The 27,898-nt window shown below is 39.9% G+C and overlaps 2 protein-coding genes across 3 annotated transcripts in view; one reads left to right on the top strand and one right to left on the bottom strand.

Moving 5' to 3' along the window:
- The window catches only part of DENND11 (DENN domain containing 11), a 33,526-nt gene extending 32,994 nt beyond the window's left edge, over positions 1-532 (bottom strand). Inside the window, exon 1 of the mRNA XM_034402693.3 lies at positions 18-532. Within this exon, the coding sequence (XP_034258584.2) occupies positions 18-297 (280 nt within the window). The 5' untranslated portion in view covers positions 298-532. The remainder of the gene's footprint in view (positions 1-17) is intronic.
- On the top strand, positions 114-27,813 carry WEE2 (WEE2 oocyte meiosis inhibiting kinase). Of its 2 annotated transcripts, none has more exons than XM_060694513.2 (13): positions 114-621; positions 4,339-4,697; positions 8,876-9,075; positions 14,383-14,434; positions 16,587-16,759; positions 18,007-18,128; positions 20,017-20,163; positions 20,960-21,061; positions 22,091-22,176; positions 23,373-23,543; positions 23,632-23,774; positions 25,011-26,539; positions 27,382-27,813. In XM_060694513.2, exons 2-12 carry the CDS (start codon positions 4,341-4,343, stop codon positions 25,207-25,209), a joined length of 1,752 nt encoding a protein of 583 aa, XP_060550496.1. In that variant the 5' UTR covers positions 114-621; positions 4,339-4,340; the 3' UTR covers positions 25,210-26,539; positions 27,382-27,813. The 2 variants fall into 2 exon arrangements, with proteins under 2 accessions (XP_060550496.1, XP_034258583.1); XM_034402692.3 differs by having other exon boundaries at positions 210-621; positions 4,336-4,697.
- Positions 27,814-27,898: the final 85 nt, after the last annotated feature.

Raw genomic sequence — 27,898 nt, 5'->3', positions numbered from 1 at the left:
ACAGCTGCCCAGCTTACCCGTGCGGGAGTCAAAAGTGACCACGAAGACTGCCACGATCTGGTCTTCCTCTACCTGCGCCGGGTCCTGCTCCTGGAATCGCCTCCCGGGATCCTGGAGTCGCCTCCCGGGATCGGCTACCAGCGGCTCCCCCTTGCCGCCGCCGCCGCGCCTCCACGCCGAGGAGGAGGTGGAGGAGCGGCAACCCCCCCAGGTGCCGGGCTCCCCGGGCTCCGGTAAGGAAACGGCCGGGCCCTCGGCCCAGAAGAGGAGCGGCGCGTCGTCGGCTTGCTCCACCATGGCCGGCCAGCTGCGGCGCGCGGAGGTGAAGGGCGGCGCTTGAGCAGCCTCCGCGATCGCTCGATCTCCGCCTCCCCCGTCACCGACTGCCTGGCTGGGTTCCCCCCCGGCAGAGCCGCCAAGGAGCAACCGACAGGCCTGCTTTGGAGAAGGGTTCCCGGCGCCCCGATCCTTTGTACTGGCGGACGCAAGCCCGGGGCGAATCTGGAAGGTGGAGGCCGAGCCTTTTGCATGGCTTTTAATGGGGAAAAGCAACCCTCCCGCGTCCGTCGGACTGGATCTGGCTGTCGAATAAGAAGCGCATAAATAAGGGTTGCAGCGCTGGTAAGAAAGGCAGATCCTACTCAAGCTTCGGCCAGAAGTCAAATCTCACTTCGGCTTAAAAACAACCCACCCACCCCTCACAGAATTTTTTTTTATTTTTTTTATTTATTCAATTTATACGTCGCCCCTCTCCGAAGACGCAGGGCGGCTCACAATACACTCAAAAAAATCACTATAAAAAACACTTAAAAACATTAAAAACATTAAATTTAAAAGCTTTACTCGCATTGAACGTCAGTCCGCTCAGGAGCATTGAAATTCGCAACAGTTCCCTGCAAGGTCCATTATCCACCGTTTTAAAAACCTGCAGGGGTGCATTCATTGAAAGCAGGGAAATGTTATTGCTGAGTATTATGGTGTTTTTAGCTTGTCAGTGCAATTTCCTCGGGAGTGGAGACCCAGATCTGGATTGCAAAATTTCCGACGACCACCAGATGGGGTCTATGGGATCTGCGTGCAGAGTTTTGCAACGTGCACCAAGGAGATTTATTTCTGTTTTTTAATCAAATCCATCGCTGACAGCCTGACATGGTCAGGGAGCGATTTGCTGGGCGCTTCGGGCTCAGCGTCTTTAAACGTGATTAAATCGTAGGCTTTACATAATAACTTGAAACTAACCACGCAAGCTCGGGTTTTCATAACATCAGCCCCAAAAAGTATTTGCCAGAATTAAAATTAAGCAAGCTTGACAAGTCACCTGAACGTAGCAATAGCACTCACTCCACTTCACTGCTTTCTAGCCGTCTCTAAGCGGTTTACAGAGTCAGCCTATTGCCCCCCCCCCAACAATCTGGGTCCTCATTTTACCGACCTCAAAAAGATGGAAGGCTGAGTCAACCTTGAGCCTGGTGAGATTAGAACTGCCAAATTGCAAGTGAAAGAGGAGTCTAAATTGTACTAAATGAACCAAAATGCCATCAGCTGGTGATTCACACCTTATCCTAACTTAGGCTAGGTTTAAGAATGGTTTACTGAATGATCTCTTCACCAGGCTTAGGTTCACGCAGATATTTTAAATTATAAATCATGCTTTACAAACCATTATGACCGAGTTCCACACAATACACTCAAACCACATTATGATTGTAACATAGTGAGCAGGAGCTTTAAGGATTACAGGCCTCCTTATCATGCAACTACTTATTATGTAATATATTTGACAGTTCTGTGTCATATACCACCTCCTTCAAAATGATTCTGGTGATGGATATGAATAATACCAACCATAAATATCCCTGGACATTAAAACAGCTCACACACAGCATCCTTGTAAGATGGAAAAACAACCACACGCAGGAAAAATAATTGCATGTCAATAACATTACTAAGGTCTTTTGAGTAACCTTCTGATTAAATAGGAAGGCCGCAAATCTCAGACTATATTAGATAATTCACTATTTACTGATATCTGCTTGGACATAATCCCAATGGGATTTACTTCCTAGGTGTCCAGTGCGGTCAGACATTAAATCCTACATGGGCTAAGTAGATTTATTTGCATCATGCCTTTATTAATTTTACAAACGACTCAAGGCAGTGAACATATCCAACACACATTTGTCTCCTATTTTGCCTGTCATATTTAGAATTATATGCCTGTATGTCTGAAAACAAGCCATATTTAGCAAAGCAGCAATCTCGTCAGCCACAAGCTCTGTTGACTGTTATCCAAAAAGTTTTCCTTTTGGATAAATGCGCAAGATTTGGCTCACACAAGTGAGAATCCACACTTCTGATGGAGCTTTTTGTTAAACACAAAATGAAACTTTTCTTTCTTGTTTGGCTGGTGATATGAAATTAGAGGCTGGTGATATGAAATTAGAGAAAAATGGTTTGCAATACTGGAGGTTTATCTGTTTTTTAGCTGGAATATTAACCAAGTCCTTTTTTTGCATGTTAATACAATATTAATATTTTCATCACTGGGCTATCAATTTCCAAACTGAAGCAATAAGGCATATATTTGTTTGTTTATTACTTCTATCCCATCTCTATCATTTTTACAAATAATTTAAGACAGTGAACATATCCAACACACCTTCCTTCTTCTATTTCCCCCACAATAACAATCCTGTGAGGTGAGTTGGGCAGAGACTGGCCCAACTGGTCACTCAATCAGCTTTCATGGCTAAAGCAGAAGTAGAATTCATGGTATCACAGGTTCTAGCCTGCTGCATGCTGGCTGAAGAATCCTGGGAGTTGAAGTCCACATATCTTCAAGCTGCCAAGTTTGCAAAACCCTTATCTCTAGCATACATTTAATGGCAATAGTTTTCATGTTTCAGACTGGAATCCTTCCCAAATTTTACCTGAAAATTCCACAGTCTCAATCACTTGCTAGATAGAAGGATCTAGCAGACTTGGGTTTATCTCAAAAACTTAAGCAGACATGAACCTAATTAGAATTGGATTGGAGACCAGAAAATTGTTGATAGTAAAAGATATTTTGGAAGCAGGCAGTGGCAAATTAGTTCCAAACTGTAAGTTTCCCGTCCCCAGAGCTACAGTTCAGTGATCTGTGTTTTGTTTAAAGGTATCCTTATCTTGCCTTTGCTTAAGGTCCATCAACTCATCTTGCAATATCATTTAATTCTGAATGACTCACAGAGAAATGCAAGTTTTTACAGAATTACCTTAGGGAACAGAGAGGATATGCAGGAAGTGATGTTTGTAAACTCCTCCAGCTTAATCCATAAGGCCCAATGAGTGGTTTTAACAGGAAGTTCAAGGATAAATTTGAACAGATGCTACTGTGCTTCAGTACCAGTTGAGTTGCTGCAACTTCTGTTGGGGTACTGAATATGTTTTTCTGTCATAAAAAGGTTGAGAGTAAGGCAATATTTGGTAGCTGGTTCAATTTCTGCAGAAACCTTTTCTTCTCTGACTGGAAGACTACATAAAAGAGACATTATGTCCAATCTTTCTTTAATTTACTTATATATCAGCTGGCTGACTTAAGTCTTGTGTGACAAGTTTGCCTCAAATGAGTGCATACCTTATTCCATTCATGCTTACCTGAAAATGTGCTGTAGAGTACTGTATTGAATGGGGTTATTTCCTTTTTAGCATACACAGCATGTTAGTTTGATAGAATATTGTGCCATAATTTCACTGAAAAATAGCTGCCTCTCTTTTTTAAAGGTGTTCAAGATAGTGTTCATTTTAATCTGAATATAAAATAAGAGCCTTTTCAAAATGGTACTCTGTATATAAAACTTGCCTCTGAACAGCTAGCAGTAGTTATCTGATTAGGAACAAATCAAGACACTTTACAATAAAGGTTAATCAAATCCTTGAGAGAAGAGACCAAAAGCTTTTAAAGAATTGGGCTTGATTTGAAGAAACAAAGTCATCATCTAGGATGCAAGCTTGGCATATCTAATTTCAGGATTGTGATAGTTACTATGCAGAGTTCATATCTTTTTGTGAAATACTTTCTGGGTGAATTCACACATGTTAAATCTTAAAGTGGTTTGTGAATCTAACTTTGAATTCTGGAGCCATTTTGTTTCAATCCAGTTGCCTGAGGGTTTAATTAAATCATAGTTAAGCAAAGCATAATTTGATGTCTCAATCCAGACTGATTTTGGTTGGGTTTATTTATCGCACTAATCTATTAGCACCATGTGTGAGCTACAATAAGCCTCTCCAAGCCACAGTCAGCACTCTAATTAAATTATGTCTTAGCATGATATGTCTTCCTGCCTTTTCCAGCAGCAATGGATGATTGGAGCAGCAGTAACAACCTCATACAGAGGCTGGATTTTTCCAGATGTGGAGAAGACAGTGAGTTGGAAGAGGATAATAGCTTAAGAGTGGAAGATGTGAAGCATGTCACTCCACAGAAAAATTATGAGTTTCAGAACTGGAGAACGCATTCTCCTTTCCCAGTGACCCCTCAGAGACAATTGGATGATTGCTCTCCGGCACGCCCAGATTCTTGGGTGAATCCTATCAGGAGATGTAGGGAACCTTTGCGAAAGAAAACTGTCCCTTTGGAAGATTATCCTGGAACTCCTTTGCATTATGTTACTTGGCAGAAGCTGCAACTCTGTGATACCCCAAATACTCCAAAGGTACGGTGATGATGACAATAATAATTCACAACCTGTTCTTCTGAGAATATCCAAGCCAACTACTGTAAGTAGTTGGCTGTACTTGATCTTCAGTCTTTCATCATGCTTGAAACTTAATATTGCTAATTACTTCTGGATTTATGATCCATAAAACATACCTGCTGTTTTAAGTGAAATTGGTCATGTCAGTTCAGACTTTATGAGTTCCTTAGAAGAGAGGCTACATAGTCCTTCATTAGTGTTCAGCTTTGAATTGTTGGGGGTGAATCCAAAACAGTGTGCCTAGACATAATAATAAGCTTCAAAAAGATGAATCTTAGCTTCTCTACTTGAAGAGCACCAAAAGGCACATTTTGAGATTTTAATAAAATGATGTATTAAGAGCATGAACAATTTTTATTAGACTCCGCTGCATAACATATACGTTTAATGCATGCATAGTAATGAGCAGCATTCAAATTATGCTAAACAAACATAATTTATCTGGAGTGGTAGCCTAGAGGTGGAGCTCTCGCCTCACAATCAGGAGGCTGTGAGTTCGATCCTAGGTAAAGGCAGATATTTCTCTCTCTGGGCACAATGAGAATATATCTGCTGAACAAAACTCCTCTGACGACAGGAAAGGCATCCGGCCATTAAACACTCTGCTAGCTCCATTCAGTTGCCCAGACTCCACCCCACAAGGGGTTATGGGGTTGTTAAAAAGATGATGATGATGAAACATAATTTATCTCTTGCATATTCTTTGGGAATTGAAAAATGTGGCAGAACACTTGGATTGTAAGCCTCCAACATCTGCATGGGTTGGATTTCTGTTCTCACAATCTCCTAGCCAACATGGGGCTGGTCACTACCACTTGTCTGGATTATTTGCACAGGATTATTGTGAGGATAAAATGAATGATAGGGAAGAGAAGGTTCCTCTGCTCCACAGTGAAAAGGGGAGATAAAAATGTACATCTGCTTCAGAGATGATGCTGGGCTAGGTACCAATGTTTTTTGGGAGCTACATCCTGCCTATCATCATGAAAGCAATGCCTATATTTTTGTGGATGAATAGCTAGAGATCAAGAGAATGTGTTCACCTTTATTCCCTGACTCTTTAACTAACAAGATGACTCAATGCATTACTGCAGATAGAGCTATACCTCAAAGCATCTCCTGACTTTTTGTCATAGAGGCTTAGATGTAGACTCCCAGCAGGGTATAGAGCAGCGGTTCTCAACCTGGGGGTCACGACCCCTTTGGGGGTCGAACGGCCATTTCACAGGGGTCGCCAAAGCCCTCTCTCACCCCCCCCCACACCTTCACTCACCCTCACCCTCTGCCTCTGCTGGATTGCCCGGTCGCCGTTCGCTTACCCCGCCCACTCCCAATCTATTGCTGCCTCCGGAGTCCCAGCTGATGGCTAGAGGGGAAAAAAACTTTAAATTCTTGCCGCGGGGCTTCAAAGAGCCGCCCTACTCTCAGCTGTTTTGCGGAGGGCTCTGTTGCTAGCTAGCTGCAAAGAGGTAAATTCCTGGAGCAGATTTTTTTCCCCCTAGCTATGCTGAAAAAGCGAAATTGAAAGTAAGCAGTGTCTTGGCTGCAACGTGACAAAATGAGGCAGAGAGATTTCTTTTTCTTTTTCCTCACCAAAAAAGGTAGGTGCAAACTGCAAACAATGGGAAATTTAGGGCAAGAGGAGGTTCAAGATTTTAAAACACAGAAGAAAAAAAGCTCTATTTAACTAGGGAATTGTAATAATTGAGATACTATTAATTGCATATTGTGTTGAAAGCAGAAATGGTTAAGTTGTGGTTTGGAGGAATATATGGGGGAAATTATTTGGTTTATTATTATTGGTAAATATAATTAATTGATTTGTAAGAAATTGGATTTCATGGAATTAATTGGAATATTCATGTTCATATTGATTAATATACAAAAAAGGTAGTTATATAACTAATTGATTTATATTAAAATGTTGAATTTGTATTAAACAACTGTATTACATAATTAACCAATGTGAGGATGGATATAAAAATAGATGACAATGGGAAGGGGTATAACATAGAACAGAAGGGAAAAATTGAATTTGATTAAGATTAGAGATGAAGATGAAGGGTAATATTGGTTTTTTTAAAAAAATAGATGAGGAATAAATATGGTAAAAAGGAAATATAAAAATTGTAAATTTAATTGAAATGACTAAATACTGTGTTGGAAGAAATATCCTTCTGGGTTCTGCTCCAAGTGGGGAAAAAGACACTGGAAACATGGAGACTGCTTGGAAAGATGGTTTAATGGTGGACAGGATCACATGGCTTGATGGGGCCCATTGTGTTAGTTTCTGTTGCTATTGTGTTGCAAATGTCCTTTGACAAAGGATTGACTTTCTGCCTCTGACCCATTAACAAAGGGTGGGGGGTAGGAAGGTGGAAGTTGCTTTGTCTGTAAAATATGCTTCTCCATTTCTCATACAGAAAAATATAATATTCTGCCTTTTTAATATTTCCCAAAATATTTCATTCTTCTAGGAAAGGGGTGGGTGCTAACCTCCTACAACTGTTTAAATTTGTGAACCGGCCAAATACTCTGTTCAAAGAAAATACATCGTATGTTTGTATGTGTGTTTCTAATTATTGCTATTTATTCCTATTTGTTCTCTCTTATTCTTTAAAGTTTAACAATTCATTCTTTATCTTAATATCTTAATATTTGTTTGGGGTTGGCTTTCTTCCCTTTCATCTTTTTTATTGTACAGCAATCTTTCTCCTCAAACCTACCACCTCTGTCTTTTCTTTCTTTCTTACTTTCTCTTCCCCCCTCTTCTTCTTCTCCCTACTTCCTCTTTCTTTCTCCTTCTCCTCCTCTCTTCCTCCCTCTCTTACCTTCACTCCTACTCTAATTTCCCTTCCCTTCCTTCATCCCTCTCTATTGCTGTATCCTTTTATGCATATGGACTACTCAGAGCGCTGAAAAAGTTATTTTTGACTGGTCCTCGCACTTTTGATCAGTCCTCGAACTTACGACTGTCTTCACAGTTTACGTTTTTGCCCTATCTTGTCACCATGGTGAAGAGAAGCAGTTGTGAAATGAGTGACACTGTTGTTAAGAATGGTACAATGGGCATAAATGATGATAACTGCGAAGACCGGTCAAAAGTGCGAGGACCTGTCAGAAATCAAATTTTTCAGCCCTCTGGGTAGTCCTTTTGTGCACAGGGACTACTCAGAGGGCTGAAAAAGTTATTTTTGACTGGTCCTCGCACTTTTGACCAGTCCTCGAATTTACGACTTTTACATTTTACATTCACATTTTACGTTTTTTGCCCTATCTTATACCATGTTGAAGAGAAGCAGTTGTGAAATGAGTGACATGGTTGTTAAGAATGCTGCACAGGCATAAATGTGAGGATGGTCATAAGTGTGAGGACCAGTCAAAAGTGCGAGGACCTGTCAGAAATGACTTTTTTCAGCCCTCTGAGTAGTCCCTATACACATAGCCATGGCCACCCGGTCACATGACCAGCTAGCCACACCCACTCAGTCACATGACCTCCAAGCCACGCCCACAAAATAAGCCACACCCACAGAACCGGTAGTAAAAAAATTTAGAACCCACGCCTGGTTGGGGGTCACCACAATATGAGGAACTGTATTAAAGGGTCATGGCATTAGGAAGGTTGAGAACCACTGGTATAGAGTATGATCCTGGTGCTTATTTAATTCTGGTTTGCTTTCTTAAAATTTGAAATGGAACTACTTAAACATTCCACTTCATCTTTCTGCTAATTTGGATGGATGTCTAAAGACTGCATGAACATTCTAGAGCATTGATTGAGGCTTTGCTGTCAAAAATAACTTAACTGGTAAAATAACAAAGACAAGCAATGAGACATTTTTCTTTCCTTGATCTCCAAAACTGTATAACTGACAAAGACACTGCTTAACACAAAACTGAGGTTCGTAGTTGACCTCTGATTTTCAGGCTGCAGATAAAGAAGAGCCTTCCAGAATGGCTCAAATCTTAATTCAAAGATTGGATGACTTTCAGCCAATGGTGAAATGCACTTACCTTTGCTACCGGATATTGGAGAATATTAGGTTTTCCTCCGTATAAGTTGAGCAATTGTAAAATCCTGATGCAATAGAGGTTTTCCCATGGGCAATTTTTTTTTTTTTTTTTTGCTCTAGAGTCTCTTAAGTAAGACAACTTTCCCTTCACCTGTGGGAAAATTTCCCTCCAAAGGGATGAGGAACTTGCGATTCACTTCCTGTCCTGACCCAGAGGAGACTCCTTCAGCTTCTTTGGTTAATATTAATCCGTTTACACCTGAATCGTATCGACAGATGGTCTTCCACCCCAGCGGCAAGAGGAAAGCCAGAGGGGAGTCGTGAGTGTTTTCTTCCTAAGATATTTCTCAAAGGATGCAAAATAAGATGATCAGGTAGTCATCTCTGCAGAATCATAAGGTTAGACTTTAGACTGTTTAGTGTAATTCAAATTGAAGCATCCATGACACATAGTTATCTAGTTTCTTCTTAGATATATTCAACACAATTGAAACATCTCAGCTCCTTTGGTAATTTGATCCACTGTTGAATTGTTCTTAAAGGTAAAGGTAAAGGTTCCCCTCGCACATACGTGCTAGTCGTTCCTGACTCTAGGGGGCAGTGCTCATCTCCGTTTCAAAGCCGAAGAGCCAGCGCTGTCCAAAGACGTCTCCGTGGTCATGTGGCCAGCATGACTAAATGCCAAAGGCGCATGGAACACTGTTACCTTCCCACCAAAGTGGTCCCTATTTTTCTACTTGCATTTTTTACATGCTTTCGAACTGCTAGGTTGACAGAAGCTGGGACAAGTAACGGGAGCTCACCCTGTTACATGGCACTAGGGATTCGAACTGTTTGTTCTTACTGTTTGGTAATTTTTCCTAATGTTCATCCAGAATCTGCCTTCCTATAAACAGAGGTGGGCTGCTGCCAGTTCACACCGGTTCAGGCGAACCAGTAGTTCCGACCACCGGCTGGGCCCTCCCACCTGCCCCAGTGCTATCCCATCCTATATATGTCATTCTCTGGCTCACTTGCCCTGCCCATGTAGCCCAGCTGATTTCCATGCCTCACCCGCTTTACTCATTGCGGCTGCTGGAAGCTGCGCACATGAAATTGCTGTGTGTTTGAAGCCGTGCACAAGCACGGAAGGCACATGTGCGCCAGAGGTGGGTTCTACTTACCTTTACTACTGGTTCGCAACAAGAGCACGCGCAGATCACCCGTGATGACGTTGTGGCGGGTGGGCGGAGCCTCCGGCCATTTTTTCTACTGGTTCTATAGAACCGGACTGAACCGGGGGCAACCCACCACTGGCGTGCGCTCACATTTTCAGTTCTGCACTAGGCAAACCCATTGTTAACTTATGTGAAGCCCACTTCTGCCTATAACACAGAAAATTATTCTATTTCCTCTTTGAATAAGACAGAGCAGGCCCTGGTTCCTACTGTGTAATATCCAGGTGCTTGAAGAATATTGTTTTAGTATTAAAGAAGTTTTAGTGTTCCACTGGCTTTCAAAATCTCTGTTCCAGGAAATATTGAATATTCGCAGCAGCCTGTTGGACTCATCAGCAAGATGAATAGAAATCATGGACATGTTTTTCTGAACAATTTGCTTGCTGTTTCTGCTCCTGCCCCCCAAACATACTTTTTTTGGGGGGGGGGTGTTAGTGGAAAGTTGCAAGAGACAGAATATTTCCAAAATATTCCTGTAGTTTATGAAGAGTTTATAACCAACGTATCATGAAGTGTATATGTCTTTCAGAGAAGGCTAGGCAGCCATCCAATATTTTCACTTTGAATTTATCTCTCATTTATGCAGTAGGATGATTGGTCTAGAAGTCCCCCATTTAATTTGATTCTACAAGGTCTCAAAGGACAAATCAGCAAGGCAAAATTCTCTGAAGACAGAAAGTTCTCAATACCATCACCCTAATTGAAATAGTTGCTTTTGCCATATGTCAAAAAGAATTGTGTGAATCAGCAAAAGCTTCGCGTTAAGAATATTTGTATACATTTCTTAAAAACCTTTGGCCTAACCTTCAAAGCTAAATTGCCAAACCACCTGAGGATTAGGATGAGATGTGGAGGGGAAAAAAACATTTATTTTTTACTATTAAATAAAACTAAATTACACATATTCCAGGTTCTGACAGGTTCTGGAGAACCGGTAGCAGAAATTTTGAGTAGTTTGGAGAACCGGCAAATACCACCTCTGGCTGGCCCTAGAGTAGGATGGGAATGGAGATTTTGCAATATTCTTCCCCTGGAGTTGGGTGGGAATGGAGATTATGCAGTATCCTTCCCCTGCCATGCCCACCAAGCCACGCCACGCCCACAGAACTGGTAGTAAAAAAAAATTGGATTTCACCACTGACACATTTATATTAATTTTGCAGTTAGCCACAGGAATATGGAAACAGGAAAGCAAACAGTGGTATTATTTTGTTATATTTATTTATTTATATCATGCCTTTATTATTGGCGCTGGTGGCACAGGGGTTAGAATGCAATTTTGCAGGCTAACTCCGCTCACTGCCAGAGTTCAATCCTAACTGGCTCAAGGTTGACTTAGCCTTCCATCCTTCTGAGGTCAGTCAAATGAGGACCCAGATTGTTAGGGACAATATGCTGACTCCGTAAACCACTTAGAACGTGCTGTAAATCACTGTGGAGTGGTATATAAGTCTAAGTGCTATTGGTATTATAAATAACGCAAGGTGGCAAACACACACAATACTCCTTCCTCCTATTTTCCCCACAACAACAACTCTTTGAGGTGAGTGGAGCTGAGATGGAGGGACTGGCCCAAAGCCAGCTTTTTTGCCTAAGGTGGGACTAGAACTTAGAACTCACCATATCCTGATTTCTAGGCCAGTACCATAGCAACTTATCCATTAATCATATTGTATAAATAACCATGATTTTCCTCAAAGAAAAGGATTCGTCTATTATACGTATTTTATTTCATTTTATGAACGTATGTGGCCCCTGTCTCACATAGTAATCCTCAGTGGTTCATAATAACCAATAGAAGCAATAGAATAACAGGACAATCCTTCCCACTAGGCAACCAAACTACCCTGTTTCCCCTAAAATAAGACCTCCCTGGAAAATAAGCCCAATTGGGCTTTTGAGCGCATGCGCTAAAATAAGCCCCCCCTGAAAATAAGCCCTCCCCAAAAATAAACCCTCCCCGAAAATATTAAACTGCATGTGCAGCCAGTCCCCGCCATTTCCTCTGGTTAGGGTTAGGGAGACAGAGCTGGAAATCAGGTAAGAGGCAAGAAGAACCCCGTCTTGTTCCACATGCCCCAAAATAATAAAACCTCCCCGAAAATAAGGCCAAGTGCTTATTTCAGGGTGCAAAGAAAATATAACACAGGGTCTTATTTTCGGGGAAACATGGTACCTGACTGAACCCTATCCTAGCCCAATGCTTGTAAGAATAACCAGATCTTCACAGTCTTCTTGAAGGCTAAAATGTAGGCATTGTTTGAGGGAGTCTATTCCAAAGGCTGGGGCTACAGAGAAGATACCCCTCCACGGTCCCATCAGATGACAATATTTAAGGGAGGAGATCTGGCAATGTGTAGGTAGGGCTTTAAATAATCAGCATCTTGAATTGCACCTGGAAAACAAGTGGGAACCAGTACAGCTCATGCAACACTAGTCTAATTCGAGCGAACTATGGGACACCCAGATCTGCATGCACTGCTACATTGTGGAGTAGTTGCTTCTGGATGATCTTCAAGGCCAGCCCCATGTAGAGTGTATTGCATCAATCCAATTGGGAATTGATAAGTCACATGTGATCAACAAGTCCACCCAGGTTGGATGCAATTAATACACAAGAGGAATTTATGCCTCCTTGACCATGGCTGACACTTGCCCTTTCAAAAAGAGTTATGATTCTTGAAAGACCCTCAGATTGCTACCTCACAGAGTATGACGTAAGGGGGGAAGGAGCAAATACTCACAACAACTCCTTTAACTTCTTGTTAAAGTTCAATGACAGCCACTTTCTCCTTATCCAGATCCTTCCAGCTCTAGGCACGAAACAAGCTCTTGAATAGCATCAATTGCTTGGCATAGAGTAGAAATGTATAGCTTAGTGGCATTGATACCAGATCACATGCCAGGAATGACCTCGCTCAGCAGCTTCGTATAGATATTAAATACCCTGTTTTCCCCAAAATAAGACATCCCCTGATAATAAGCCCAATCAGGCTTTTGAGCACATGGCAATAAGGCCAAGCACTTATTTCAGGGTTCAAAAAAAATATAATACAGGGTCTTATTTTCAGAAAAACACGGTAGATCTTTTTTTGCAGAATGGTAATTCACAGGTGGTCTGAAAATTGAGTGTAAAATTGATTTAAGCCTGTATTGTAGATCCATGCTTAGTTTGTTGGTCTAGTATAGAAAGAAAAGTTTGAATTCTCATGGAATACCACAACAGCAGTGACGCTCATTATTAAGTGTTTGTTATAGTGTGTTCCCCTATTCACTGCAGGACTTAACCACACATCTGCACACACTGGACAAAAAAGATGTCTGACCTGATCTTGCTAACCTGCCATAGTTAGAGATAGGCTTCCTTCCAAGGAAGTAGCTTAGAATACCATGTTTCCCCGAAAATAAGACCCTGTCTTATATTTTTTTGAACCCTGAAATAAGTGCTTGGCCTTATTTTCAGAGAGGTCTTATTATTTTGGGTTGCGTGGAGCAAGATGGGGATCCTCTTGCCGTCTTACCTGATTTCCAGATCTGTCTCCCTAACTCTAACCAGAGGAAATGATGGGGACCGGCTGTGCATGTGTTTAAATATTTTTGGGGAGGGCTTTTTTTTTTTTTTTAATTTGATTTATATGCCGCCCTTCTCCGGAGACTCAGGGCGGCTTACAGTGCATTAAGCAATAGCCTTCATACTTTTGTATATTTTATACAAAGTCAGCTTATTGCCCCCACAAACTGGGTCCTCATTTCACCTACCTTAGAAAGGATGGAAGGCTGAGTCAACCTTGAGCCTGGCAAGATTCGAACTTACTTTAATTGCAGACAGCTGGTGTTAAATTACAGTGCCTTGTCTGCAGAGCTATCCAGGCTCCTTTTCCCCCCATTTTTCCCCATTTTCAGGGGAGGGCTTATTTTGGGGGGAGATCTTATTATCTGGGGAGGTCTTATTTTCGGGGAAACACAGTAGCATACTGTCATTCACCATATTATTTCATTTTATTATTTTATTTAGGCTCATAACTTCAATATGAGAGGGAATTGTTCCTTTATTTTAAAAAATCTAAATATTTCTCAAGTTTAGGAGTGCATCTATTGGGGTTCTAGAATGAATGATTTTCAGTTTTTTGAGTGTTGAGCTGCAGAAGTGTCTATGTAACTCCTTCATAGAGCCTGAGCATATCTCCAAAATAATATTGCTATCAGAACTTGGCTGCAAAAATAATAAATAAATCTAATGATATATATGGCAGCAACATTACTGAAAACTCTTTGCTACCATGTACCAGTGATCTGGATTTACAGCAACCCAGATACAATATCCATAGAAACTACTAATATTTAATTATTTAGAAGGTTCACACCTATATCATTGGCATATGAAACTAATACATGTGATTAAACTTCTAGAGAGGATTCCAGCCAAACAGATGGACCAATGGAGCTGGGAATGCCTGCCAAGGTGAGTAATAAGAGATACACAAATACCACCCAATTTTGCTTAATTTGCTTGAAAGAAAAATATCTGCACTACCCTTGAACAGTAGAGAAACCGTGATCTGGAACACATTTTCAAAGAAAAATATATACTTTAATTCATGTTAATAAGTGCTTTAGTGCACGGGTCTCCAACCTTGGCCACTTTAAGCCTGGCGGACTTCAACTCCCAGAATTCCCCAGCCAGCAAAGCTATTCATTACACAGCCATACACTCTGATATGCATACACTCTGACTTGTAGGCTTTAGTCTGAGAGATTGCCCAACTACTGAAATGAGGCAATTTTTTCAAGTGGCTGATGGTTATTGTATAGGACAGGGGTGTCAAACTCACGTCGTCACGGCATCATCATGTGACGTATCGGGACTTTCCCCCCCTTTGCTAAACTGGGCGTGGCCAGTGTGTGACGCATGCAGCCCTTGGGCCGCGAGTTTGACAGCCCTGGTATAGGAGCTATCCGCAGTTCTGCTACATTGGAGGGCAGAAATGTTTCAGATACTGGGAATTCAATTTCTCCATTATTTTACTGCCTTCGGGGTGATGAGGATACTGTTCTAATATCCATATCACATTTTAGTGCTGATAGTACAGTTATTTTCTGTGGATATTTTGGGTTACTTTCATTTAAGAGGAACAGAATTCCAAACCAAAATATAGATACAGTTTTACTATAACTGAACATAATATTCTGAAGGCAAAGAAAATCCCAGTTACAAAAACCGTTCCTTATTTGATTATGCTACACTTTTATTAAATCAATTAAATGAGTGTTTCATATTTTAATTAGTCTTCAAAAGCAAAACTTTCCCATTTTTAAAAACATATTTAGCAGCTTCTAAAATGAGACAAACATTGTCTCCCTCCAATCTGTAGCTATGGGAAAATATGGCCTGCTAAGTAGAAGAGATTTTGGAAGTTGGGAAGAAAACTAGTTTATTGAACCCCAAATTTTTTTCTTACCATTGTTACAAATGACTATTAATTACCGCAGGAGAAATTAGGCAATTAAAAGTCTCTAATTGAAAACCTAATGAAGACAAAGCTCCTTAAAGAGTATTGTGGTTGTGGGGGAGAGAAAAACAGTTTTACTGATCAGTAAATACCTTCTGCTGTTGTATTCTCCTTCTCAAATATCCTATTATCCTCCCTTCCCCTTGAGTCACAGCACAATTACTAGGGTTTACAAGGTGGATTTTTATTTTCTCCTACTGGAAATGTAGAAGGGATAAAGCAACATTGCCCTCTTTTGGTGGAAAACCAGGCTGATTCTAAGATATACCTTTGGCGTTGAGAAATAAAAGGAAAGAGTGAGCTCCTAGTTAAGGTGAACATACATCTTACTCATTTAAGAGCACTATTTTCAGCAAACCACCTAAAAAGTCATCAGAAATATGCAGGGATTGAAGATCTCTGGATTCCTTGTTCAAGCAAAATGGTTAAGGAAATCAAGACTGGAGAAAAGCAATTGTTTTGATGCTGAAATAATGCTGGTCAGAGTGTAAAGATTTTTTATTTTTATTTATTTTATTTATTAGTTTGTCAAACATGTACAAGACAGCAGGTATGAATATGAACATGGACATGAACGAAGGAAATGAATACAAATAAATGGGGACAGTAGGACAGGGACAGTAGGCATTTTATTTTTATTTTATTTTTATTTTATTGTGACTAGGTTTACATAGAGAGATACTGTAGTGGTCTAGATAGTGAAGTATAACACTTCCAGCATCCTTCTCCTTAGCCATGTTTCCTAGGGATGCTTGATATTTTAATTCACAAACAACTGAACTACCATAAATTCCTTTTGTTTCCAGGCTAGAAGCTCTGGAACCTAGTTAATATGGTTTGAAAATTATGATTTGTTACTTTATAATATATTGTATAAACTCAAGTAACTGTGGCTGTCCCAAAGACTACACTTAAAAAAAAAGTTGAGGATGGAACATAGTTCTCTATATCTAGAAATTATTAAATGTGGAAAGGCTTGGGTAAATAATGGCAGTGACTATAGAGAAGCGTGAAGTAAGATTTTGTATTACAGGAGATCAACAAGCTCTCCTCATAACTTTGGTGAGCAGGGCAGCTTTATCTATTCTTCTCATCCATCCTTAGAGATTCCTCTTGCGTGAGAGCAACATGGTTTCCCGCTACAAGAAGGAATTCCTAGAGCTGGAGAAGATTGGTGTGGGGGAATTTGGTTCTGTTTATAAGTGCATCAAAAGACTGGATGGTTGTGTCTATGCCATCAAACGCTCAAAGAAACCCCTTGCGGGGTCCTCAGATGAGTAAGTGTACAGTGTAAAATTATAAATATCTCCGTATATGCCACCCTTCCTCCTGATAGATTAAAATCATGTCTTCCAAGCAACTTTTAGTTCTGAATTTCTGAAACCAAAAAGTACATCTTCTGTTACGTTTTCTTGACAGCATATAGATCAGTAGCATTTGGCTAGGCTTTGAAAATGTCTTTCTTGCATTGAGCTTAAATCTTGGATCCATCCATGTTGTCCCAAAGGTGCTTTTTCAGGAAGCAACTGGACCTCTAAAAGGATGCATTGCAAATGACCAGCTGTCTGCAAGGAATATAAATCCTTCCACTCCCCACTATCCTGTCAGAGCTGAAGAAGCTTCTTGGATGAGAAGTGAAATATCTTCCAAAGAAAAAACAAGAGAGTCCAGTTGCCTCCTGAAAAAGCATCTTTGGGAGAACCACGACCTGGATGACTGAGAATCTCTACAGACATCCATCCATGTTGTTTTCTTGGTAACCTATTTGTCAGGGTTCCAAGGAACACCCCCAACGTGTAGTTTTGCCCCTGCCTTCTGGAATATTTAAAAAAAAAACTTGGTTTTTTTCCTATAGTCCTGGGAACTCCTGGACGCTCCCATTCAAGTATAAACTGGACTGTTTAGCTTTTTCCAAGGTCATATAGCTATTTGCTATGACAGGGCCTTGAAAAAAGGTGACATTAAAACAATTTAGGATAATTTTTTTTAAAAAAAACCATCAAATTTTTCATTTTGTCCTTCAAAGTAGCTTTTTCTTTGGTCCAGCGATACAAAAGTATATGGCCACACATCTTTTAAAGAGTAAATACGGGCAAATACTTTGCTCCCAATTTTACATATTTTTAAATGTGGGGTGGTAGATTAAAATCAAAAGTGAAAGCTCTGAGGCATTGATTTTTCCTTAAAATTCCTGAAATCCCCAGAATAAATAATCTTCACTCACTGGTGGAGTGCCATATCAGTGTGCCTTGGAAAAGCACCTTTGGGACAAAACTGCAAAAAAAACCCTTTGGGACTGAAAATCTCCACAGACGTCTCTGTAAACTGGATTCCTGTGTTGCAGTAAGCAAAGTGATTGGCTTGGTTTTGGCTTAGTGAGTTGAATGAACCTAGCTGCTAGTATAGTCTGCTGTGGGAACCAACCTAAGCCTTAGCTTCTGAAACTCTTTCCTGTCAAAATCCTAACCTCATAAACAGTATCCTAGTTGGAATTGTGTCTCTCTCTTTCTGTGTTTGCTTGCAGGCAGATGGCTTTGCGGGAAGTCTATGCACATGCAGTACTTGGTCATCATCCCCATGTTGTCCGTTACTACTCTGCTTGGGCAGAAGATGATCACATGATCATACAGAATGAGCACTGCAATGGTAAGGAGATGTGTTCCTCTGAAGATTTTGGCTTCACAGTGCCAAATTCAGGAAACGTTATGAATTCTCTCATTCAGTTCAGCCCAGTGATGAAATGCTACCGGTTCGTGTGAACCGGTAGTGATAAAAACTACCGGTTCGGGCAAACCAGTAGTTAAAAAAAAGCTACTGGTTCCTCCGAACCAGTATTTCGACGATCAGCTGTGCTGCGCGATTTAAAATCACTAGAAAGCAGGAAATCCTGCTTTCTAGTGAAGCTAAATCACATGGCACAGCTATTCCCCACCCTCGCTGTTATTTATCTTCCCAAGCCTCCTTTTTCCATGCAAAGTGCGCATTTGGCATGTACTGCGCATGTGTGTTTGGTGTGCCCTGCATGTGCGCGCACACAGCACGTTTGGTACACCATGCATGCATACGCATGCAGTGCAGGTTTGGTGCACAACGCGCATGCACAGCCAGCAAACTGGTGGCAAACTGGTTCGGATTTCACCACTGGTTCAGCCTTATGGATAATATGATATATGCCTTGCACCAGACTTCCATGCCGGTTGTAAATAATGGGGCTTATAGTTTATTACTTTGTAATAGGGTGAAAGATTTCAGGTTGAGAGAGGCTGTAACAATTAATTATATTTTTTAATATCTATGAACTTTAAAAGTCTAGCACTAATGAGCTCAGATATCAAGAATTGTAACAAGAGAAGGCATGAGGAAAATAGATGTGCTTCTGAATTCCTAGTACTTTTAAAGTGCTCCAGCTGAGAATCAGTTCAACAACATTCTTTCACTCAAGCTGCCGTGTGTATCAAGGTATTGTGGCTTTGTTGGCTTGGCCATTAGTTGGTTCTTCCTCCAGCATATATGCAGATGAGTTTGGTTTAAAAAAATGCTATTCTAAGTCTGTAAATTATGAATATCGGTTCTCTGTAATTAGAACAAATTGCTTTGCTTTGGTAATTACCTCAAGCCATTTTTCTGACAGCTTAAACTCAAACCTGTTTGTGCAGTATCCTAGCAAATCTTTATTAGAAACCTAATAAGAATAGCAAATATGATTACTTTTCATGAAGTTTTCACATCAGCTTTCTTCATTATTCACCTTTCCTAACATAGTGTGTTTTGGACTTGTTGGACTTCCAAAATTCAAATCAGTTCTTGTCCTATATAAGCACCAGATATAAAGAAGCATCAAATTTAGAGACGCTGGTTAAATCTTCATATCTTATGGATACTTTCACATAGAACTTTGCGGCCACATCCAAGCTAATTTTCTTCTTGCGGAGTGTTCAAAAATCTCAAACTGCGAAACTCCCATTTTTTAACTAACTGGATGATTTCTTCAGGACTTCAGATCAGCCAGTTTTCCTATTTGTGAGAGCATGATTTCCTTCCTTCCCTCCAAAGTGCCATGGTGCCCTTGCACCAGACTATTGGTTTCTTTCTCTATTTCATCTTGTCAATTAATGCGGCAATACTAGACAAGAAGATAAATTCTTGTGGAGAATAGATGACATCTGCACTTCTTCTTTTTATTAGTTGGAAAGTCATCTCTGGCAAATATAACTGCAGGTTTTGCAACGAACAGCTCTGAGGGTGTGGAGAATGGTAATAATATCTGTGTGAAAGTGCCCCCAGATAGAATGAGTGACTCAGGGGTCTATGTGCCATCCGGTAGCACATAGAATAATTTTTCTATGTATGAATATTTTATTGTTTTTATTATGTTATTTAGTGTTTAATTATAATATCTTTTTTAAATTGTAAACTGCCCAGAGTCACTGATTGAAATGAGCGGCTAAAGAAATTGATGAATGAATGAACAAACGAATTAATGAATGAATGAATGAATGAATGAATGAATGAATGAATGCTTGGTTTTCCACAGGTGGGAGCCTTCAGGATGTGCTTTTGGAAAATTCAAAGACAGCAGATCATTTCAAAGAATCTGAGCTGAAGGAAATTTTATTGCAAGTCTCCATGGGGCTGAAATACATTCACACTTCTGGCCTAGTTCATATGGATATCAAACCGAGTAAGTGTGCCTGGTCAGTAATGCTTTATTCATTCGAGTTATTAGATCATTTGAATTATTAGTGGTTTGGTCCATCTTGTTTCAGCACCTCATGGTGATATATAATTTTTCCCCCTCCTTCCTTCCTTCCTTCCTTCCTTCCTTTCCTTTCCTTTCCTTTCCTTTCCTTTCCTTTCCTTCTTTCAACAACTCTATGGTATAGATTTTGCTTACAGTGACTAGACTAAATTCAAACTTGATGATGAAATGAGCATGGGTTCATGAACACTTAAGGTTTTGGGATTTCCTCTCATATTTATTTGGAATTGTAATAGAGCTCTGAAGGGTCATTACAGATTCTCAGTTAAAGTTCACCCATAAATTATTGACTGATTCAAGTTGCATGATCTTTAATAGACCTTGTCTCTTTCTGGCATGGGTTTAAAAATATTATGCAATAATGTAGTTCTTGGGTTTTAATGTGCTGTATGAACCATCCAATGGTAATTTATTTTTTAAAAAATCACTATTAAACAAATCTTGTTTTAGTACCTTGCTGTATGCAAAGACTAATAGACTATTTGCACAATATGGTAATACATATCCTATTTTTTTGCTCACATCCTGACTTTCTGCTTATCTTGCTACCTGGGACAAGATTGTTTTTCAGGAGAAACAGAGTTCATACTTCTGTATTTTTCTTAATGGGTGCTTTTATGATGTGCAGATGGTTATAATTTGTAAGTCACATTGACTGTAGCTGATATAAGTTATCGTACGTATACCACAAGCTAACACAATTTCTCCTTGATTGCAGGCAATATTTTTATATGCCACAATCTACCTGGGTCTGTGAGTCAAGAGGAGAGTGATGGGGAGGATGATGAAGTTGCTACTTCAAATGTGATATATAAAATTGGTGTGTATCTTGGGGGTTTTTTTGGACCACTTGTCATCAAATGATTTCCAACATAGACTTTGCCTAGGTTTTATCAATTGCTGAGTCAGAGCAGTCTGCATTACATATTTTTAAATTACCATAGTTGTAAGTGAGTGGGTTTCAGCTAGGCCTAGGAGTGTCAAACTGGTGGCCCGTGTGCTGGATCATCACGCGCAGGCCACACCCACCCCAGCTCTGCAAAGGGAAAAAAGTTGTGAAAGGTCATGTCACGGCAACATGACACTGCGAGTTTGTCACCCATGAGCTAGGCTGGTTAAGTGTGATCAGTGACACCACTGCTTCTTTGCCTGGGCTATTGCAGGCCCAGCTGAATTACAAGAGAAGGAAAACAGAACTGCAAACAATCAAAGCTGCTTGGCTGAATCCTGCCAGTATTTAATACTGGAATCAGAAGGGCTGGGAGATGTAAAGACTGGTGATCTGGAAATGTTAGCTAACGTCACGGTCCACAATAAAAATATAGCCAAAGTGATAATTGGAATGTATTCTATAATGCGTTTTTAAGAAGCAATTCAGACATACTGTACATTCAGTCGTAAGTAGCCTGCGAGAAGAAGAGGTTATATAAGAAGGATAATGTTTTATAGAAAAGGATCCAGGTGGATGAGCTATCCAATATTTGTTTAAGAAAAAAAGCATTTTTGGCTGGAATGCAAACTCAGTCCTGACTCTGCAGTGCTGTTCCTGCACTTTCAAATGTGCTATACCTAGTGATTCTAGGCACACTCACTTTCTTAGGAAAAGAACCTGGATGAAACCAAGTATTTGATCTGAAGTCAAATACATTTAGAAGGCAGCAGATTGAGATAAGGTAGGCATGCGATATATTCATGCTCCTATAATACCTATTTAATTGCAGTTATAACATATGCCACAGAATTTTCCAATATAGATTCCAGCTGAGTGGACAAGTCCAAAAATAAAGAAACCTTTGAAAATCAGTCATTAATGTAATGATTTCTGTTGCTGGCAATGCTTTTTTGGCAGGGGATCTTGGACATGTGACGTCCATAACCAATCCACAAGTAGAGGAAGGAGATTGTCGCTTCTTGGCCAACGAAATCTTGCAAGAGGTAAAGCTCAGAGGGCCTTAGGGTTGCACTGGAACCTTCAAAGCAGAAGAAACTTCTCCTGACACTTCCAGTATTATTCCTTTTATTATAGTCAGGTTCATACATTAATCTTAATTTAATAAAAATCCCAGGACAAGAATTGAAGCATTATATTCTTAAGAGGTCCAAATGTATTATCTTATATGCAGTTATTAGAAATTTATCTGGGTACACTTAGATTAAAAAAAATTAAAATTAATAGCATGGAATGAAAATACGTTGAAACTTGGTCAGGAATCAATTGCTGTTCAGATGTGATAAAAACAAAAAGTAAAGGTTTTCCCTGCCAGTCATGTTTAATTCTAGAGAGTGGTGATTATTTCTGATTCACAGATAACAGCCAGTGTTGTCTGAAGATGCTTCTGTGGTCACGTGGCCAGTGTAACTATACGCCAAAGGCACATAAAACACTGTTACACTCTTCTATCCCTAATCATCTGTAGTTCTGATGAGGGTTAATGCTAGCTGTAGCTCCACACTTCAAGATAATGAGTTGCCCATTACAGAATTATAGCTAATATGGGCACATTCTACTGTTTGACCTTTGTATCCCATGTCAATGAAAACCTAGTAACCAGATTTATATTAAGAAAATGTTTCTTATACATCTTCTAGTCAACATCAAATACTGTAATTCCTACAAATATGTATAGAATATTGTGAGAATGCCACTTATGTAAACCTATGCATTAGTGCCATGATGGCGAACCTATGGCATGCATGCCACAGGTAGCACACATAGCCATATTTGTGGGCACGTGAGCTCAGCTCCGCCAGCTGATTTTCGGGCTTTCTGGGCCGACCAGAAGTAGAGAAACAGGCTGTTTCCTGCCTCCGGAGGGCCTCAGGGGTGATGGTGGGGAAGGCCACCAAAGCCTCTCTAGGAGTCTGGGGAAGGCAAAAACGGCCTCCCCTGCACTCCGGAGGCCCTCTGGAGGCTGAAAATGGCCTGTTGGCCAACTTCCAGGTGGCAGTGCATGGGGGCGGGGCATATAGAATTATGGGTGTGGGCACGTGCGTGATTCCCCCCCCCACACACTCCTGGCATGTAATGGCAAAAAGGTTAGCCATCACTGCATTAGTGTTTTTAAAATATTGTTTTCTTAACTGAATGTGACCTGACATGGTGCATGGGTTTTCTCTTATTTCCTCCATAGCAATATTGCTATCTGCCCAAGGCAGACATCTTTGCTCTTGCCTTAACTATTGCTCTGGCAGCAGGTGCTGGTCCATTGCCTGCCAATAATACCCCGTGGCACCACATCCGCAGAGGCAAACTTCCACGTATCCCTCAGCAACTGTCATGTGACTTCATCGAACTGCTCAAGGTGAGTTCTTTTGGGGCAGCCAAGGAGAATGCTGGCCTTGGAAGTTTGGTGGTGAAAGACCTTTCTCCTTTGTTTTGTGGAACATCAGCTTATGATTCATCCTGACCCAGTAGCGAGGCCATCAGCTGCTGCACTAACCAAGCACCCTCTCCTCCGACCATCTCTTGGCAAGGCTGCCCAGCTTCAGGAACAGCTCAATGTGGAGAAATTCAAAACTGCTATGCTGGAAAGGTGAAGTCCTGTGCTTTCTAATAGCAAAGAGAGTTGTGTAAATTGTGTACGATGTGGCTTGGACACTAACCCATACCTCGGAGAACTTATTCTAGCTGCTACTAACACTTGTGTTTGAATTTTATACCCTGATCCCTTTATCACCCTCAACCATTATAGACTATAAACATGTTGGTTTTGTAGTCTTTAACAAAACATTACACAGGCAGTTTTTCTTGAAAGGTTAAAATGCTAGTGTTTCGAAAGGATAGAAGTTGTTTATTGTTGACTTTTCCATTAATCCTTGCTGTCAATCTCCTTTTAATTGCCATCTTTTCATACTATATGTACATGAAACAGGTGTCCCCTAGAGCCTCCTTAAAAAATGTCAATCTTTATAATTTTCAGACAGGAAAAAATATTGCAAATAGGGAGTAATATTAATTTAAATTAAATTGGTCGTTGTGCTGGCCCAGCTCACTTTTTCAAATAAAGACCCATGCTTGTTCTTTGACCAGAGTACCACTACCATGTTTCCCCAAAATAAGACCCAACCGAAAAATAAGCCCTAGCATGATTTTTCAGGATGCTCATATAGATGGATGGATGGATGGATGGATGGATGGATGGATGGATGGATGGATGGATAGATAGATAGATAGATAGATAGATAGATAGATAGATAGATAGATAGATATAGGACAGACACATTTAGTGCCATATTTCCATGAAAATAAGACCTAACCAGAAAATAAGACCTAATGTGTCTTTTGGAGCAAAAATTAATATAAGACCCGGTCTTATTTTTGGGGAAACACGGGTAGCAAGCAAATCAGACAAGAACAGGACAACAATATATTGAACGTAAATTTTGAATTGAGTTAATAATGTAACACTTTTTCTGTAAAGCGATTTCTTAGAGGCAGTGTTAAAGAGGAGATCTTATGATTCCTTCAAGGTCTTCTGTGGCATTATGACTCTATGCCCGTTATAGAGGATGAATTGGCATTTATTTCACGAGCCAAAGACCATACGCTGTTCTCCATTGCAAAGCACTCTCCATCACAAGGAAGCATATGGAATTTGAATTCAGCACCTCTGGTCTGGTTTAAGAGATCTCCTTATTCCAAGATGAGGAAGCATCTGCTGAATTAAGAAAATTGAGCATACTGCATCCTTACTCTTGGGAAAGATGCCATTCATTTCTTTATGGTCCACTGGATTGTTTATTAATCCTATTGTCTTATTTTTGTGTAGAGAGCTGAGAGCAGCCCGGGTTGCCCAGGCCTTTCCAAAGGATCCATCTTTAGAACGGACCAGAGTACAAGAATCTGGAATTGGTTTAAGGCATCAGAACACCAAGAAACGTCTGGTTGGAGGAAAAAATACTCGATCTTTTAGTTTTACTGCTAGTGGCTATCGGGGACCAGGCTATGCTAGTCACTCAACTAACTGAAATGCATCTCATTGTGAAAAGTGCCCACTTAGTTTACCTAGTATATATACCTAAATCATATGTTTACCTAATATATCATGACTCCAAGGAATCATGGTGCTGGTTTGGATCTTTCACTCTATGAGAACACTTTATTATATTATATTACAACATAAACCACCTTAATCTTCTATGAACTCAACAGCTATAAATCATGAACCCAATCAGACATATACTTCAGAAGGGGCTCATGACAAAACTTTTAAGCAGACCAAATCTTCAAAATGAACTTCCTTAACTTTGATACTTTGATGCATGGTACTAATACGTATTTCCACGATCCTGGGGGTTATATTCCAATGTATCAGGAGGGTGTCAAGCCCTTAAATTGATTGGCATATTTTCTCCCTTGGATTTTCTGAATATCCGTAGCTTTCTTTGTTCAACTTTTATATCCATTCAATTTTAAAGACCCCTGTATCCCACTGTTTATATTTTTTAAAAAAGTCAGAAATTACCAGTGTTTAAAGGGCTGACTTCGTAGGCAGCAGTGGGTAACTGATATTCTTGTAGTCCATGAAAAGATTGTAAGAAGCCGGGTCCTACCTTGGGATTCTGTTCCCAACAAAAAACACATCTTGAGCAAAATATATTGTATTAAACAGTCTGAGCAGATAAAATTTAATAAAGTACAGAAGTTGAGGAAAATATGTCTTCAAATCAGATTATATCTCCTTCCAATGCAATAGCAGGGAGGTTAAACATGTTTGTTCAGAAAGGGTGCGCCTGCTTTATTTTTGATGAGTGACAAGAGATACAGAAAATACAGTTTTGGTGGCTAGGTGTGAACATTTGAAGCACATAGGCAGTAGATCTTTTTTTTTAAAGAGTCCTACAATTATATTTTGTAAAAAAAATAAAACAAATCTAATAAAGCAAATCTTATATTCCAGTCAAAATGTTAACTATGGATAGTATTGCATGTTCAAAACTCACTCTTCTATTTATAAGTTTAATTGTAAACTTATTATATGAGCTCCCTAGACATTCCTGAATATGGTTTTATGTCTAGCTACTGGACAGCCAACAATCTATTGATATCTTATTTTAGTTGCACTTGTGAATAAAACTTTTGAAGTTGTTTATTTAAAAGATTCCGTATCTTGCAGACTGCTTTACAAGAGAGGGATGGCAACATTATCCACTTTAACACATTGCTTGGCCTATTCTGTAAACACATAACCTTACAGAGTTGCTGCCTGATGGGAATGGACAATCTAATTCTGCTTGGAGGAAATGTCATTGGGTGAATGACAGGATTGCATTAAAATATTCCTTTGGAGAGGTCAAAGTAGGTATCAATAAGTGCGGTAAAGAATTGTCACTGGTAAATTAAAGTCCAGCAATAGTAAATTTTACTTTTTTCAAACCAGTAAAAATGGAATAAATACAAACATTATTTGATAAGAGTGATTTTGTTTGGCGGTACACCCACTTCTTGCTTAGCAACTAAGTTCTATCCCATTTGACTAGGTTGTTAAGTGAAATGGTTGCTACTGTTAAATGAAGTGTAAGTGTGTGTGTGTGTGTGTGTGAGAGAGAGAGAGAGAGAGAGAGAAATGAAAAGGTTACTGGTTGTTACCATCTCATTCAGAAAAGGTTATCATACTACTATACCAATATTACTTCAGAGTGCATTGTCAGGTGCATTAAATTTAGTCATAAATGGATGCATTGGTCAGAAAATGAGTGGCCTCAGTATTAAGAGTCCAGACATAAGCTTGATCTCTCCCAAGACCCATGAAACCTTAGATGGTCATTCTCAGAGGAAGGCAAGCAGTCCGGGGACATTCTTGAAACATGGGTAGAAGTCAATAAAGTTGTTTACTGTGCAATAATTTATCTATTTACAAGTGGCTCTGGTTGCTTGTGCCTGACAGTATTTCACTATCTTCTCAGAACTCAATATGGGATAGAGCTCTCAAATGATTGAAATGGGATTTTTTTTTTAAAAAAGTGCATGTTTGGAGAAATAAGATATTTGCCTTTTATGACTGATTAAATGTTAGGATGGATTGCTCTATGGCTAAGTAGAGTGAAAAATGCTCACCACTAAATATTTGTAGAGGTAGTTACAAACAGTCCCTGAAATATAGAGATCTATATAATTATAGTCCAATTTCTATTTCTTAGGCAATCTAGAATGCAACAGCCTTGCAACTTCAGACACATCTGGACTGTACCAATTATATGGACTTTTGAAAACCGGGCTTTAGAATATAGTACTGAAATTGTTTTGGTAGTGGCGCTATGGCAAAATCTGGATCAAGAAGTGTGGCCATGCAAATTCTGATAGAACTTGACTAGAAAACAATCCTACCAAACACCCTGGAGCAATCAAGAACTGGAAATAATTAACTTTGAAGAAGTTAAACTCAAAAGCCCCTTCTATATAAAGATGTTAGAAAAAGTTCTAAGTTTGGTTCGTGTCGTCTAAACATGTCCTCTGCCAAAGCACGTGTTTCATCTTGGCTTCCTGTTGGCTGCAATTTACAGCCAGCCCATGAATCATGCTAAAACGTGTGAAAGAGCTTATGTTTTAAATAAATAAAGCCAAAAAACCCACATACAAATGGAAAACACCAATACTACCCTCATTCTCAATTACACGGGAAAATAAATCTGAAAGAACCAAAACCTTCACAATGAA

This window comes from Pantherophis guttatus, chromosome 7 (assembly GCF_059756535.1).
Source record: "Pantherophis guttatus breed Tessera chromosome 7, ASM5975653v1, whole genome shotgun sequence".
NCBI classification, from domain to species: Eukaryota; Metazoa; Chordata; class Lepidosauria; order Squamata; family Colubridae; genus Pantherophis; species Pantherophis guttatus.
The sequence above is the reverse complement of the archived record's forward strand: the minus strand, read 5'-3'. Positions and strand labels throughout refer to the sequence as shown.

What these genes read in the sequence shown, in the direction of transcription:
- WEE2 (XM_060694513.2), top strand. Translation starts at nt 4,341, where the DNA reads ATGGATGATTGGAGCAGCAGTAACAACCTCATACAGAGGCTGGATTTT. An exon ending in ATACCCCAAATACTCCAAAG is followed by an intron (nt 4,698 to 8,875) that starts GTACGGTGATGA and finishes TTTTTGCTCTAG; the next exon opens with AGTCTCTTAAGTAAGACAAC. An exon ending in ACAGAATGAGCACTGCAATG is followed by an intron (nt 18,129 to 20,016) that starts GTAAGGAGATGT and finishes GGTTTTCCACAG; the next exon opens with GTGGGAGCCTTCAGGATGTG.